The 13,208-nt window shown below is 44.1% G+C and overlaps 1 protein-coding gene across 2 annotated transcripts in view; it reads right to left on the reverse strand.

Annotated features, from left to right (window-relative positions):
* The window catches only part of DOCK5 (dedicator of cytokinesis 5), a 205,088-nt gene that overhangs the window by 30,713 nt on the left and 161,167 nt on the right, over positions 1-13,208 (reverse strand). For both annotated transcript variants that reach the window (XM_068274725.1, XM_068274727.1), the window contains exons 27-33: positions 12,415-12,510; positions 11,016-11,114; positions 10,826-10,920; positions 8,143-8,221; positions 6,853-6,953; positions 3,221-3,279; positions 2,150-2,304 (exon numbers count right to left, since the gene is read on the reverse strand). In XM_068274725.1, coding sequence (XP_068130826.1) covers positions 2,150-2,304; positions 3,221-3,279; positions 6,853-6,953; positions 8,143-8,221; positions 10,826-10,920; positions 11,016-11,114; positions 12,415-12,510 — 684 coding nt within the window. The remainder of the gene's footprint in view (positions 1-2,149; positions 2,305-3,220; positions 3,280-6,852; positions 6,954-8,142; positions 8,222-10,825; positions 10,921-11,015; positions 11,115-12,414; positions 12,511-13,208) is intronic.

Raw genomic sequence — 13,208 nt, forward strand, 5'->3', positions numbered from 1 at the left:
ACCCCAGCTCTTCATAACTCTCAGCCTCATACATACTGAGGACCTCAGTAGCACAGACACCAGCTTTCCCCTCCTTTCATTGGAGGCACCCAAAACCAAACCTTTCATCTGATCCTAAGGATACATTTAGAAATCAAACTTTTGACATGAAACTATTGTTTTTGATATTTAAAGAGACTCTGTAACATCAAAAAGATCCCCTGGGGGGTACTCACCTCGGGTGAGGGAAGCCTCCGGATCCTAATGAGGCTTCCCACGCCGTCCTCTGTCCCACGGGGGTCTCGCTGCAGCCCTCCGAACAGCCGGCGACAGACCCGACTGTCAGTTCAATATTTACCTTTGCTGGCTCCAGCGGGGGCGCTGTGGCTGCTTTCGGCTCCGAACTACATGGAAATACCCGATCTCAGTCGGGTCCGCTCTACTGCGCAGGCGCCGGAAACTTGCGCCTGCGCAGTAGAGCAGACCTGACGGCAATCGGGTATTTCCGTGTAGTTCGGAGCCGACAGCCGTCAGAGCGCCTGCGCAGGAGCCGGGAAGGTAAATATTGACGTCATCTTTCACGGAGGGCTGCAGCGAGACCCCTGAGGGACAGAGGACGGCGTGGGAAGCCTCATTAGGATCCGGAGGCTTCCCCCACCCGAGGTGAGTACCCCCAGGGGATCTTTTGATGTTACAGATCCGCTTTAAGTTATTTGTTATGTTCTCTGGAAATGGGTGAGGCCTCACGGCCAAAAGCTTGATAAGGTCTTAAGCAGGCCATACACTTGACGATTTTGTGCTCGATTCGACCGATTGATCCGATATAGGTATCGAATCGGTACAAAATCGGTTACCTTTTGGGGCTATTTTCGATCGATTGCGAACTGATAAGGGTCGAACCGTCGATCGTACCGTGCGGAAAATTTGGATCGATCTGAGGGCCATCGGTAGCAGTTGTTTTACATTTCGATCGAACCGTGTACGAGCGTGTGATTGGAGGGGGTGTTCCTACATAGGATCATTCCTTGATTGATATGTCCAGAGGGGCGTGGATCTGCTGAGGGGAGGGGAAGCGGCTGTAGGGGTTTTTTTTTCAGTGCTGGGCACATTTTGGTGTCATTGGCCTTGATTCAGTAAAGCGAGGTATGCGTCCCGCGGCGGCTTACGCCCTGTTTGTGCACTGGCCCACGCATTATTTGTAGCGCGTGCAGTTTACCGTGAGTCAAGCCCATTGCCATGAGTGGGCACTGCTCGCAGTAAGTTAGTTTGATTTCACTTTAGTCATACCCATACTCCTTTGAATGTCAGGAAAACCTCTGTGGGGGTTAAACTCTTTTTGAAAGGGAGAGATGGGTTGAGTCGGGTACCAAACAAATAAGTGAATTTATGAGAGTGAAAAATCTTTCCTTGATTATAGTTTCTGTGATTTTCAAGTCTCTAATTAGGCCCAGTATTCCTAGGCTGCAGATTGTAGGCTTGAATGCTTTTGGACACCCTATTCTGTCATGTAAAAAAATTAGCTAAATGGTCCTATAATTAGATTTATTTGTGGATATTCCCATATTCAATGCCAGAAGGTTTCTAGATTTTTTTTAAACTTAAAGTCGATCCAAGATGAACTTTTACTCATTGCATAATTGGGTTCCTTTCCTATTGTTTATAGGGCATTCCTCAAACCAAATACTTTTTTGTTTTAATGCTCTAATTCCCTATAAACTAAATAAGCCACTCCCACAGGTTGTCAGAGAGCCAAGGCAGTTTCAGACAGTAGCAAGGGCTCATGGGAGCCAAGTCTGGGCAGGAGAAGGGGGAGGCATTACTAGCCAGAGATTTCAGAGGCAGAGGGGAGGAGGGGGATTCGTTTTCTTTGCTCAAGATGCAGATAAGCCTGCCTCTGTGTAATGTTTATAAACAACATGGCTGATGTCATTGTATCACAGGAAGAAATGATCATATTCTATTGAAGCTGTTTGCAGCTAGATTTGCTGTGTAAACTATCTAAACTTTAGATAAGATATATAGACAAGTTACTTGTTATAGTTAGTTTTTCATCTCGGATCCGCTTTAAGACAAGCATCAGGGCTTTGGTTGCGCTTGCTTGGCTTGAGGGGTAAAGTACGCTTGATGAAGAATATAACTGTATAACATATCCCTCTCTGCTGTCACTTACCATGTGGAAATGGCCGCTTCCACTGAAGTTATGCTCATGCTGCATCATGTCGAAGAAGATGGGAATTGTTGCCTTGCGTAGATCTGGTTCTGGGGTGAGGGTCACCTCTAGGATTGGTCCCACCATGGAAGGTATAAACTTGATTTTGTGTGGCCCTGGGGGAAGAGGAATATGTTGGTTTGGCATATTAGCTCCTGGTCCAATGTTTCTGGTACCAAAGTCAAACAAAAAATAAAATATATACAATGATCCTTACCCCTCCACCAATCCTAATGCTAACAATAACCAACACAGACGTATTAGCATGACACCAAACCTGAAAACAGAATTCCATAGTTCATTAAAGTGAACCTGTTTGTTTCTGTGTTTTTCTTTTTACTGCACCCCTTCTGTCTGTGTAAGCAGCGCTGTCGAAAGCCCCATCTACACCATAAAATGTTTGTGCGATTCGATTCATCGATTCGATTCAATGCGACATGTCCGATCGGAATTCGATTCGATTTGCCATTGTTTTGCATTGGCAAATCGAATTGAATCCCAATCGGACATGTCTGATTAAATCGAATCGATGAATCGAATAAAAAATTGTATGGTGTAGATGGGGCTTTAAAGATGTAATGTTTTTAGATCGAGGCTGAACAAAGAATTTTATCTGACTGACACCTAGAGTCAGGAAGGTTTTTTTTTTTTTGCCTTCCTCTGGATCAACTGTGAGATGTGAGGGTGCGTGACAAAAATTTACCCAATTTTTACTTACGGTATTTGTATTTCTTCTCCAGGTTGGACGTGGACGGATGTCTTTTTTCAACTAAACTTTGTAACCCTAAAAAGCCATGTATACTTTGTCTGGTTCTGGAACTAGGAGCACAAAAAGGCAAAAACCCTACAACATGTTATAATGCTGAGATCACAGTGCATCATGGGAGAGTATGTGCAGCTCACAGGAAGCACTGAAATGTGTGCTATAAAGTCTCTCTCACACACACACACTGCAATCACAGAACAATACTGTGAGTAGAAAGACATTTCTTTTATAAAAGCAGAGTCACAAGTGAAGGAGAGAAGTCTCACCTAGATTATACCACATGTCTCTAATCTTCAAGCCAATCTCCTTTCTCATGTCTCCATACCTGCAGGGGAAATATTCATCAATGGATAGAATCCAACACAGCAAGTCAGACAAATGTAAACATACCATCTAATGAGCTTAGAAATCAGAGCACTCTGTGAGATGAAGCTTGTGGAGCTATAAACCCTGTGATCCGAGATGAACTTTTACTCATTGCATAATTGTGTTCCTTTCCTATAGTTTATAGGGCATTCCTCAAGCCAAATACTTTTTTGTTTTTGTTTTAATACTCGAATTCCCTATAAACTAAATAAGCCCCACCCACAGTTTTCAGAAAGCCTTGGCAGTAGCAAGGAGGGCAGGAGGAGGGGGAGGTATTACTAGGCAGAGATTTCAGAGGCAGAGGGGAAGAGGGAGGAGGAGGAGGAGGAGGGAGGGGGGGGGATTAGGTTTTTTTCAGTCTGAGTGCTGATGGCGCAGATAAGCTTGCCTCTGTGTAATGTTTACAAACAACATGGCTGCTGTCATTGTATCACAGGAAGAAATAATCATTCTATTAAAGCAGTATGCAGACAGATTTGCTGTTTAACCTTTTCGGGACCGGCTGCCTACCCCCTCTTAAGGACCAGGCATTTTGCGCGGGAGGGGGGTGCGCGCGTTTGGGGGGGGGGGGGGGGTCAGGCGGCCGGATCCCGTCTGTGGCTGGCTGGTTTTGTGTCCCCCCATGGTGGCCTGTGCCCCTCCTTCTGCCAGCAGCCTTCACTCACCTTCCAGGCTCCAGCGATGAGCCACACGGGACCCTCTTCTCTGGCCGGCATCTCCGTTTTGTCTGACGATCAGTTCCGGGTCGCGGCTTGATGACGTCATCAAGCCGGGACCCGGCGCTGACGTCAGACGGAGCAGAGATGCCGGCCAGAGCGGAGGGGGGCGCCGATCATCACGGGAATGGCAGGGAGGTGAGTGGATCCTCTTCTTTTTCCCCCCTGCCGCCGCAGCTGTCAAACTGATCACTACGATCGGACGGCGATCGTAGTGATCACGTGATCAGCAGCCATACGCGATGGCTGCTGATCACTCAGGGGAGATGTCGGCTGTCATATGACAGCTTAATCTCCCCCTCCGGGTGCGCACGATCGCGTCGGGAGCGGTAACGGCGGGTGGCGTAGATCCTACGCCGCATCAGGCTAGAACAGCCACAAGTGCAGCGTAGGATCTCATTCACATGGTCCCGAAAAGGTTAAACCATCTAAACTGTACATAAGATATATAGACAAGTTACTTGTTAGAGTTAGTTTTTCATTTCGGATCTGCTTTAATACTGATCACATCACCCAGAAGCACAGAGTTATTATTATTGATTTATAAAGCACCAACATATTCCATGGCGCTGTACTAAGTAAGAAACAAAAATGGGGTACATAATAATACAGACAATAGTGTACACCAATATACAAGATACATAATTGGTGACAAAATATAAAAATGATACAGAATTGGTAATGACAGTGATAAGAGTAACCTGATAAATAAAATAAATAAATCATTTTCAAGACACAAAAGGGGGAGAGAGCCCTGCCCTTGCGAGCTTACAATCTAAAAGGAATGGGGGTGGTGGTGGGGGGGTTGGGGACAAGAGGAGGGGTTGTATACAACAAATATATAGAGGCAGTGTGTTTTAGGATACCTAGTAGGAGTAAAATTTGGTCTTAGGACAAAGGGAAGTGGCCTAGGGTAGCGCATATGCTTGTCGGAACAAATTCGTTTTTAGAGAGCGTTTAAAGGTAACAATGCTCGGCGAGTGACAGATGTGTTGGGGGAGGGAATTCTAGAGGAGGGGTGAAGTGCGTGCAAAATCTTGTAAACGTGAATATGAGGAGGTAATTCTAGAGGAGGACAACAGAAGATCATGTGCAGATCTGAGATTGCGATTGGGTTGGTATCCGGATATTAGTGAGGATATGTACCGGGGAGAGAGATTGTGGAGAGCTTTGTAGGTTAGGGTTAAAAGTTTGAACTGGATCCTCTGGTTAATTGGCAGCCAGTGAAGAGCTTGACAGAGAAGAGCAGCAGAGGAAAATCGAGAAGAAAGATGAATGAGACGAGCAGCTGAGTTCAGTACCGACTGGAGAGGGGCCAGTCTGTTAGAAGGTAGTCCACAAAGTAGTATGTTACAGTAGTCCAGACGAGAAATTATAAGAGCATGTATTAACATTTTAGTTGAGGGAGTTAAAGAGAATCTGTATTGTTAAAACCGCACAAAAAGTAAACATACCAGTGCGTTAGGGGAGATCTCCTATTACCCTCTGTCACAATTTCGCCGCTACCTGCAGCATTAAAAGTAGTCAAAAACAGTTTTAAAAAGTTTGTTTATAAACAAACAAAATGGCCACCAAAACAGGAAGTAGGTTGATGTACAGTATGTCCACACATAGAAAATACATCCATACACAAGCAGGCTGTATACAGCCTTCCTTTTGAATCTCAAGAGATCATTTGTGTGCATCTTCTGTCCCCCTGCAGCTCTCATCCACTGAATACTAGTGACAGGCTGATCGTTTCTTCCTGCAGACAGCTCTGCCCTGTCTGTAATTCCTCAGTATGTGTCAGCCAGCTCCTTTCACAGCCTAACAGAGGAGGATTTTTATCCAGCTCTCTTCTCTCACTAATAAGAGAGCAGAGATGCTGCTGGCTTATGTAAATAACACACACACTGGAGTGTGCATAGAGGGGCCTGGAGAGGGGTGTGCATAATAGATCAGCACGGAAGAGTTGGCAGCCTTTCAGACACAGGGTGACAAGTCGACAGGGGAAAGATACATTGATTTATTACAGAGACGGTGATAGTAGAAAGTGCTGCAGTAAGCCAGAGCACATTAGAATAGGTTTAGGAAATTGTAGGATGGTAGAAAAAAGGATGACATTTTTGTTACAGTCTCTTTAAGCCTTGTACAGAAGCTCAATTTCTGTCACCCTGAACCTTTATTTCCAAATAAAATATTGTTGCGATACATTGTACTAGGGACACAATTTAAACATTGTACTAACTGAAATAAATAAAATGTGCCTATTTTAGCATATTTTATTTTAAAACTATAATGGCTGAAACTAAGAAATAATGATTTTTTTTTTCATTTTGTTCTTATTACTCCCTTTAAAATGCAGCTAAAGTAAAATAATTCTTACCGAAAAGTACCACCTAAAGAAAACCTAATTACTGGCAAAAACCCCCCCCAAAACTATGTATAGATCATGTTGGTGTCATAAGTGGTGATAAAGTTAATGGCGAATTAATGGGGGGCGCATGAAATGTGGGAATTGCTCTGGTTTTTACAGAGAACCTTGTATTTTATCAATCACTGCTCCTCCATTTCATGCCTCCCGCCTCTGTCCCCTCGCTCCCCGCCTCTGTAAGCCTCCTCCAATCGGAAGCTAAGCCACGACCCAGGGTACAATGAAAGGACACAGAGGCATGTCACTGTGCAGAGAACATGCCTCTGTGTCCTATTATCTTTAGTAAGAACCGCCTTGGGTTCTCTTTAAGGGGAAATAACCTGTGGTGCTTAAGTGGTCAACACTGCAAAATGAGTTTACCCCGTGTACCAAGGGAGAACATATACTTGCGTGATTCTCTTACTTGCACAGAATCTTGTGGCGCTTTTCCTGGGAGAACTTGTGCAGCTGCAGGGAATCATGGGTTAAAAACGACACAGCCAGGTGGAAAAAGTTATTCCAAAGCTGGAAGAGGAAAAAAAAAAAAAAAAGAGAGGTGAGAGCTGTACCTGCTAAACTCATCTGCTACAAACAGGAACAGACCTGGTTGTCCTATATAATGAGTTGGCAAAGAAAAATACGAGTTTCAGCCAGACAACTTTTTGTGTTGCTGAAGGCATCGTGCTCAATACAAGCAACTTGTTCCGTTCAGGAAGAAACACCCAATAATTATATATACAGAGAGTTAACAAAAGACAACTGACACTCATTAAACATGTAATAACTGTTCAAGTGTCTGGCTGAAGACGTGAACTGGTCTTTAAAGAGACTCGGAGATGAGTCTCACCGCAGTTTTTTACTTACCCGGGGCTTCCTCCAGCCCCATAAGCACGGATGTGTCCATCGCTGTCCTGCGAAGTCCCGTTCAACCGCGGTGAGCCCCGGTAAAGGGCTCAGTCAAAGCCAGTCAGGGTCCTCTGCACATACGCGGAGCGACTGCGCATGCACAGTAGACCCGGACTGACATCACTGAGCCTGTTACCGGGGCTCACCGTGGCTGAACAGGACATCGCAGGAGGACAGCGAGGGACACATCCGTGCTTATGGGGCTGGAGGAAGTAAGTAAAAAAAATGATGTGAGCTTCATAGTCTCTTTAAGCATACAATAAAACAGCATTGTACGTCGGTGATAAATGGTGATGAAAGTAACTGAAGGAGTTACTTTTAGGAGCAATGAAAATATCTATGGCTACCATGACCTGGACAAAATAAATAAACCACATAGAAATCTTCTGTAGGTAATATGTAAATCAGAGCAAGCAGTGCAAATTATCATGGAGACAAACACCATACTGTCAATTTTATTTTTAAACTCATGTATTTACTTGTATTCATTTTGTTTTTGGACTGGAACGTATGCAATGTTTGGTACAAACATGTTACACAGTAATCCTTTTTCAGAATAAGAAAACCCAGTTCTGATTTCCCTCCCAAAAACTTTACACGTCCAATGACCACTGAGAGCAGCATGTGGCCCCACTGCTGAAAAATGCATTTACAGATGTTTTTCATGCATGAATGACAACGTGTGTTATTTCAGTGGCCTGCTGATGATTTCCTTAGAATTTTTGTGGGCTTGCCTTCGCCAGTATGCCTCAAAACAGAGGCTTGGTATTATTTAATTATGTTATTACAACCACCATTATAATCTTACCTGCAGCTCGAAGTTGGCCTGATCCAGGAAGAACTTGTTGAGGACAGTGGAGAATCTGTTCATCGCCCGCAGGAAGACCCTGGCATGGAAAGTGCAGCGCTGGTAAATACTGCTTTAGCATCACACTAAGCAAGTCTTAAAGAGTAACTGTCAGGCTGCAAAAGCTAATTTAAACCTCTATTCTCCTTGTTAAACTGTTTAGAAGGAAGCCAAAAAGGCAATACTGACGTTAAAAATCTCTCTTACTGTGATGTGTGCTGAACAGCAAGGCTGTTATTCCCAAGCTCTGTAAGGAGGCCGGCAGGACGCATAACAGATACTGCAAAGCATTCTGGGGCTGCTTCTCCCCAGTGCACTACCTTGGGTCATCCCCTTCATTTCCCTATCACGCCCTAAGGCTGCTTCACAGGCTCATGTTACAGCAGCTTCTAACAGCAGCAGCCTAAACTCACAGCACTGAAAAATCACAGGGCACATGTTCCGTTAGAGTATACTGCATGAGTCCGCTATTGTTCCTAGCCACATGGCTAATTAATATTCACTGCACAGTAGTGTTGTCCATTAAGATTTTTTTTGTGAGTGGAATCATCAGGAAGCAGGGAGGATATGACTTCACAATTGGCTTCATAGGAAACAGACAAACATGGAACCTGCCATGAGCTGTCAGGAGCATCATTCTCTGCAAATCCTATATAAAAATTCTGTGAAATCCAAACGTGGACAGTCAAATGCATATGTAATGTAAGTAGAGCCAATATTTAGCTACTGATATATGTGTTTTTTTTTCTCTGAGACCCTATACCTAAAAGCTCCTCTTTAAGATTACAATTTAATTCCAGTGGAGCATTGCTTTCAGCAAATAGAAAACAGTGTATATTGCAGAGTGACTGAGATCTCGGAGAAGAGAAGTATGATTAGGCTGGAGCAAGAGTGGCCACAAACAGCACAGTAAAAACTGGGTTACGAATCGAAGACACAAAGTAGAGAGTCTAAAGCAAACCTGAAGTGACCTAAAACACAAGACTTCAATACTCACCTAAGAAGAGGGAAGGCTCTGGATTCCATACAGCCCTACCGATTCTCTCTCAGTCTCCTTGCTCCACCACGGACAACGGTGAACTGAGGGCATGGAGAGAGGACTGGGAAGGCTCTATGAGATCCAGAGCCTTCCATTATCTTAGGTTAGCAAGTCTTTTTGGGGGTCACTTTAACCTCCCTGGCTGTATCCACGAGTCAGGCTCGTGGTGGAATAAAGCAGCCAGGAGCGGTAACCACAAGCGTGACTTGTGGTAGCCGCAGGGAAGCTTGTAGCACGAGTTTTAACTCACCTCCCTGGGGATCCAGACACCGGCAGCCCTTCTCCTTCCTGTCTACAGAGGCTCTGCATCCCTCTGGTGAGATAACATGTTGTCATGTCATGACAACAGTCCGCGATCTCACTACAGGGTTATGGCGCCACCCAGAGGACAGAGGGAGAACTGAAGTACTGGATCCCAGGGAGGTGACTAAGTGCTTGGGGCTGCTGCAGATCTTAGTAACAGCATTTTTCCCGGTTTTAGGGTCTTAAAGCCTGCAAAAAAATTGCACCGATTTTAGCAGGGCTGTGGAGTCGGTACAAAAATCTTCCAACTCCAACTCCTCAGTTTATGAAACCATGACTCCAACTCCGGGTCCCCAAATTGGCCCCGACTCCGACTCCTCAGTCTAATACTTAACAGGGCTGTGGATTTTGTACAAAAATCATCCGACTCAGGACTCCTCAGTTTATGAAATCAACGACTCCGACTCCAACTCCGGGTGCCCAAAATTGCCCCGACTCAGACTCCTTGACTCCGACTCCACAGCCCTGGATTTTAGACCCCAAAATGTGGAAATCATACTGCCAGGGAAGTTAACAAAATAATGATAAACACATTTGAGTATCAGAACAGCTCATCTCACTTCCAATGTGACGATGAAAACGGAAAGAGAGAGATCTTCACCTGACTCTTACTTTTTATCACTAGATACACAGCAAGAAACACTGGGGAAGGCCTCAGTCCACCACAATGTATGGAAAGACATGCACATTTCATAGGGGGCCCAATTAATGATCATTACGTCAGCAGGACCTATCCCACAGAGGAAAGATTTTGTAGGATGTAGCCTTATTCATTAAGGATGTGAGCATTCGGACATTAAAGTGAACCAGAGACGAAGCACACTCATGTATTTTACCATATACTGTATATCAGTGGAAACATGAGAGAAAAAACCTACCCTGCTCTGTTTCATTCTTCACTGCTAAGCCTGCTTGTTATCAGCCTTGATAAAATCCCCAACTGAGCATTCAGTCTGGCTTTGCTTGGGAATCATTATAGCTGAGTCATTATAGCAGAGCCAGAAGGGGGCAGGCTTGGGCTTGAAAAGACGTCAGAGAAGACACACTCCGCTATAATGATTCCTGAGCAAAGCCAGACTGAATGCTCAGTCGGGGATTGTATCAGGGCTGATAACAAGTAGGCTGAACAGTGAAGGAGGAAACAGAGAGCAGGGTAGGCGTTTTCTGTAATGTTCCCACTGATATATATGGTAAAATACATGAGGGTGCTTCGTCTAATGTTAACTTTAAGGTGACTAACAGATCCTACAGGTATGATCACCTCTGAGTGGGAAAACTATGAAGGTAATTAAAGTTACACACTTGTTTTGTGTCATTATCATCAACATCCAGTCCCTTGGGAACACACGTTTTCCAATCAGGTCCTTGAACATGATAAAGGTCTCCATCAAGAAATCCTGTAAAAGGTGGAGAAAATAGAAGGAAGAAACACAAATGTAGCACACTTAGTAAAAGCACACAAAGAACAAAGCCATTTGTGTTGGGGACTTACTATGATGTCTTGTCGAGTCTTAAATCTGCTGATGTAGTGGTCATAGTGGTAATCCTCCATCTGCCTCAGGACCGCCGTCATACAAGCTACAAAGCGACCCTAGAGGAATGAGCACAGCATGATTCCCGCCATCTGTGAAACCTCATGTATGCTCCTCCTCCCTCTTCCTCATTCTGAGAACAGTATATCTCACATGAAAGGTATTTGCAACGTGTGTGTGTGTGTGGTGTGTGGTGTGTGCATCTTGGTACCCATGTTAGAAAATCCTCAGCCAAGATGATTGTTTTGGGCCGTCTCAGTCAACTATCTAGCAAGTGTACAGCTGCCCCACCACATTATTTAGGGCCCTCCCACACCGCTTGCGCTTCCATCCAATTTTCAAAGTGCACGCGGGTTGCCAATCACAAGGGCACCCTGATAACTTAAGTAATCACTGTGCCCTGTAGAGTGGTGCCATCTGATTTTCACCTAATCGCAAACAAAGTGCATGCTGCATTTTGTTTGCCTTTTACTATTATTTTAAATCAATGAGAGTGAATACAAATCGCATAGCAAACGCAAAACTATGTGATTTGCAATGCTATTTACCATTTGAAAAAAGTTCCTGCTGCCTTTTTTCTTTTCGGGAACCAGAGAGACACTACTGCACGCTCCCCAGCATGAGGGAAAGGAGATAAAGGAGATAGGTGGACAAAGCGTTCAGTGTGGTACACTAGGTATGTTTGCTCCCCTACATCACTCTGCATACATGCCACAGCGTAAGGAAAGAGAGGTGGGTGCACTAGCAGCCGGGGGGGGGGGGGGGGTGTAGAGAGAGCTAGAGGAGATAGGGTCTGCTGCAGTATAGTTAGGAGAGAAAGGCTCCCCGGCTATAAGTTATGAAATTTAGGACTGACTCGCATATAAGGCGGCCCCTATGTTTTGCTTTAGTGAGTCAGCCCTAAATTTCGACTTACAGCTCAGTATATACGGCATCATAATATTGTGAAATTAGGGAAATAATTTATTATTAACCTTCTTATTATCATGAATAGTTTAAATAGTATTTACCTCATTTGTGTTCCATTTTTTCCCTTCTAGAACTACATGGCTGTTTGTTACCATAGTTACCAACAGGTCCAGCCAGGAGAGAAAACACTGAACATTTCACTTCTTTTACCTCATGCTCTAATCTTTATAAATTGACATAGACAAGTCTGATAGTTACCTCACTAGTCAGGAATTTTAGTATTTTCTGTGGTAACGGCCTTAGTGGATTGACCTTTTACAAAATGTTTAGTAAAATCAGCAGTTTTCTGCTTTACCCAACTTGGAAAGGCTTTGGGAATTTAAGTCTATATAGCCAAAATCATAACACGCTAGACAGTACATCCTGTATCCCAGAATCCCAAATTCTTACTATATGTGGGGACTGGCGGCTCATGCTAATCACTGTGCGGTTAATCCTCCTCAACAGACGCTCCATGATGAGCTGGATGTGATGCGTTGTGTCTCCCTGTGTGAACATAAAATCAGAGAAAATCAGGCAGTACCTTATAGACATTACCAATAAACAACATAATTGAAACAAGACTGTAGATAAGGAAAAAGAAGACAGCGACAAGTCCTCAACTGCATAACATATACAGTAGGTGACTAACAAAACCAAAGGAGAAAGGATGCGGTGGAAAACACTATAGGAAAAAACCCAGAGACAATGGGAGCACAATACATTATTAGTTATCTGAAAAGTGTAATAGGATGAAGTATTCTCACAAAGGTGGGTTGCAACAAAGGGCACCCAACCATAAGAAGCAGGTGGAAAAATAACGCCTGTCTCCACTCATGCACACCAGTTGTTGCTGAATGGAAGTGGTCGCACTCTTGAAAAAAGTAACTGGTACCAGAGGTGGTGTTTCGCAAGTACTCACTGCTTCCTCGGAGATCTCTGAGGAAGAAGTTAGTGCTTGCGGAACACGTGAGTATCACACAACAGTCAACTGGGTTTTTTTTGTGTTACATGACCCGTGGGGTAAGCATACTTTTTTACAGGCTCTATTTGTCACCATATGTGGTACTTTTCATTACTAGCTGTCTGGGAGGCCAGGTAGTTCTTTTGATTGTTTGCTTTTCGCTCCGCATAAGATTTGTATGGAATATTTATTGGTCACAGCACATTGATATTTGATTATTTAATTCTGAAGTTCATTAGTA

The sequence above is a fragment of the Hyperolius riggenbachi genome, chromosome 3 (genome assembly GCF_040937935.1).
Source record: "Hyperolius riggenbachi isolate aHypRig1 chromosome 3, aHypRig1.pri, whole genome shotgun sequence".
Lineage (NCBI taxonomy): Eukaryota > Metazoa > Chordata > Amphibia > Anura > Hyperoliidae > Hyperolius > Hyperolius riggenbachi.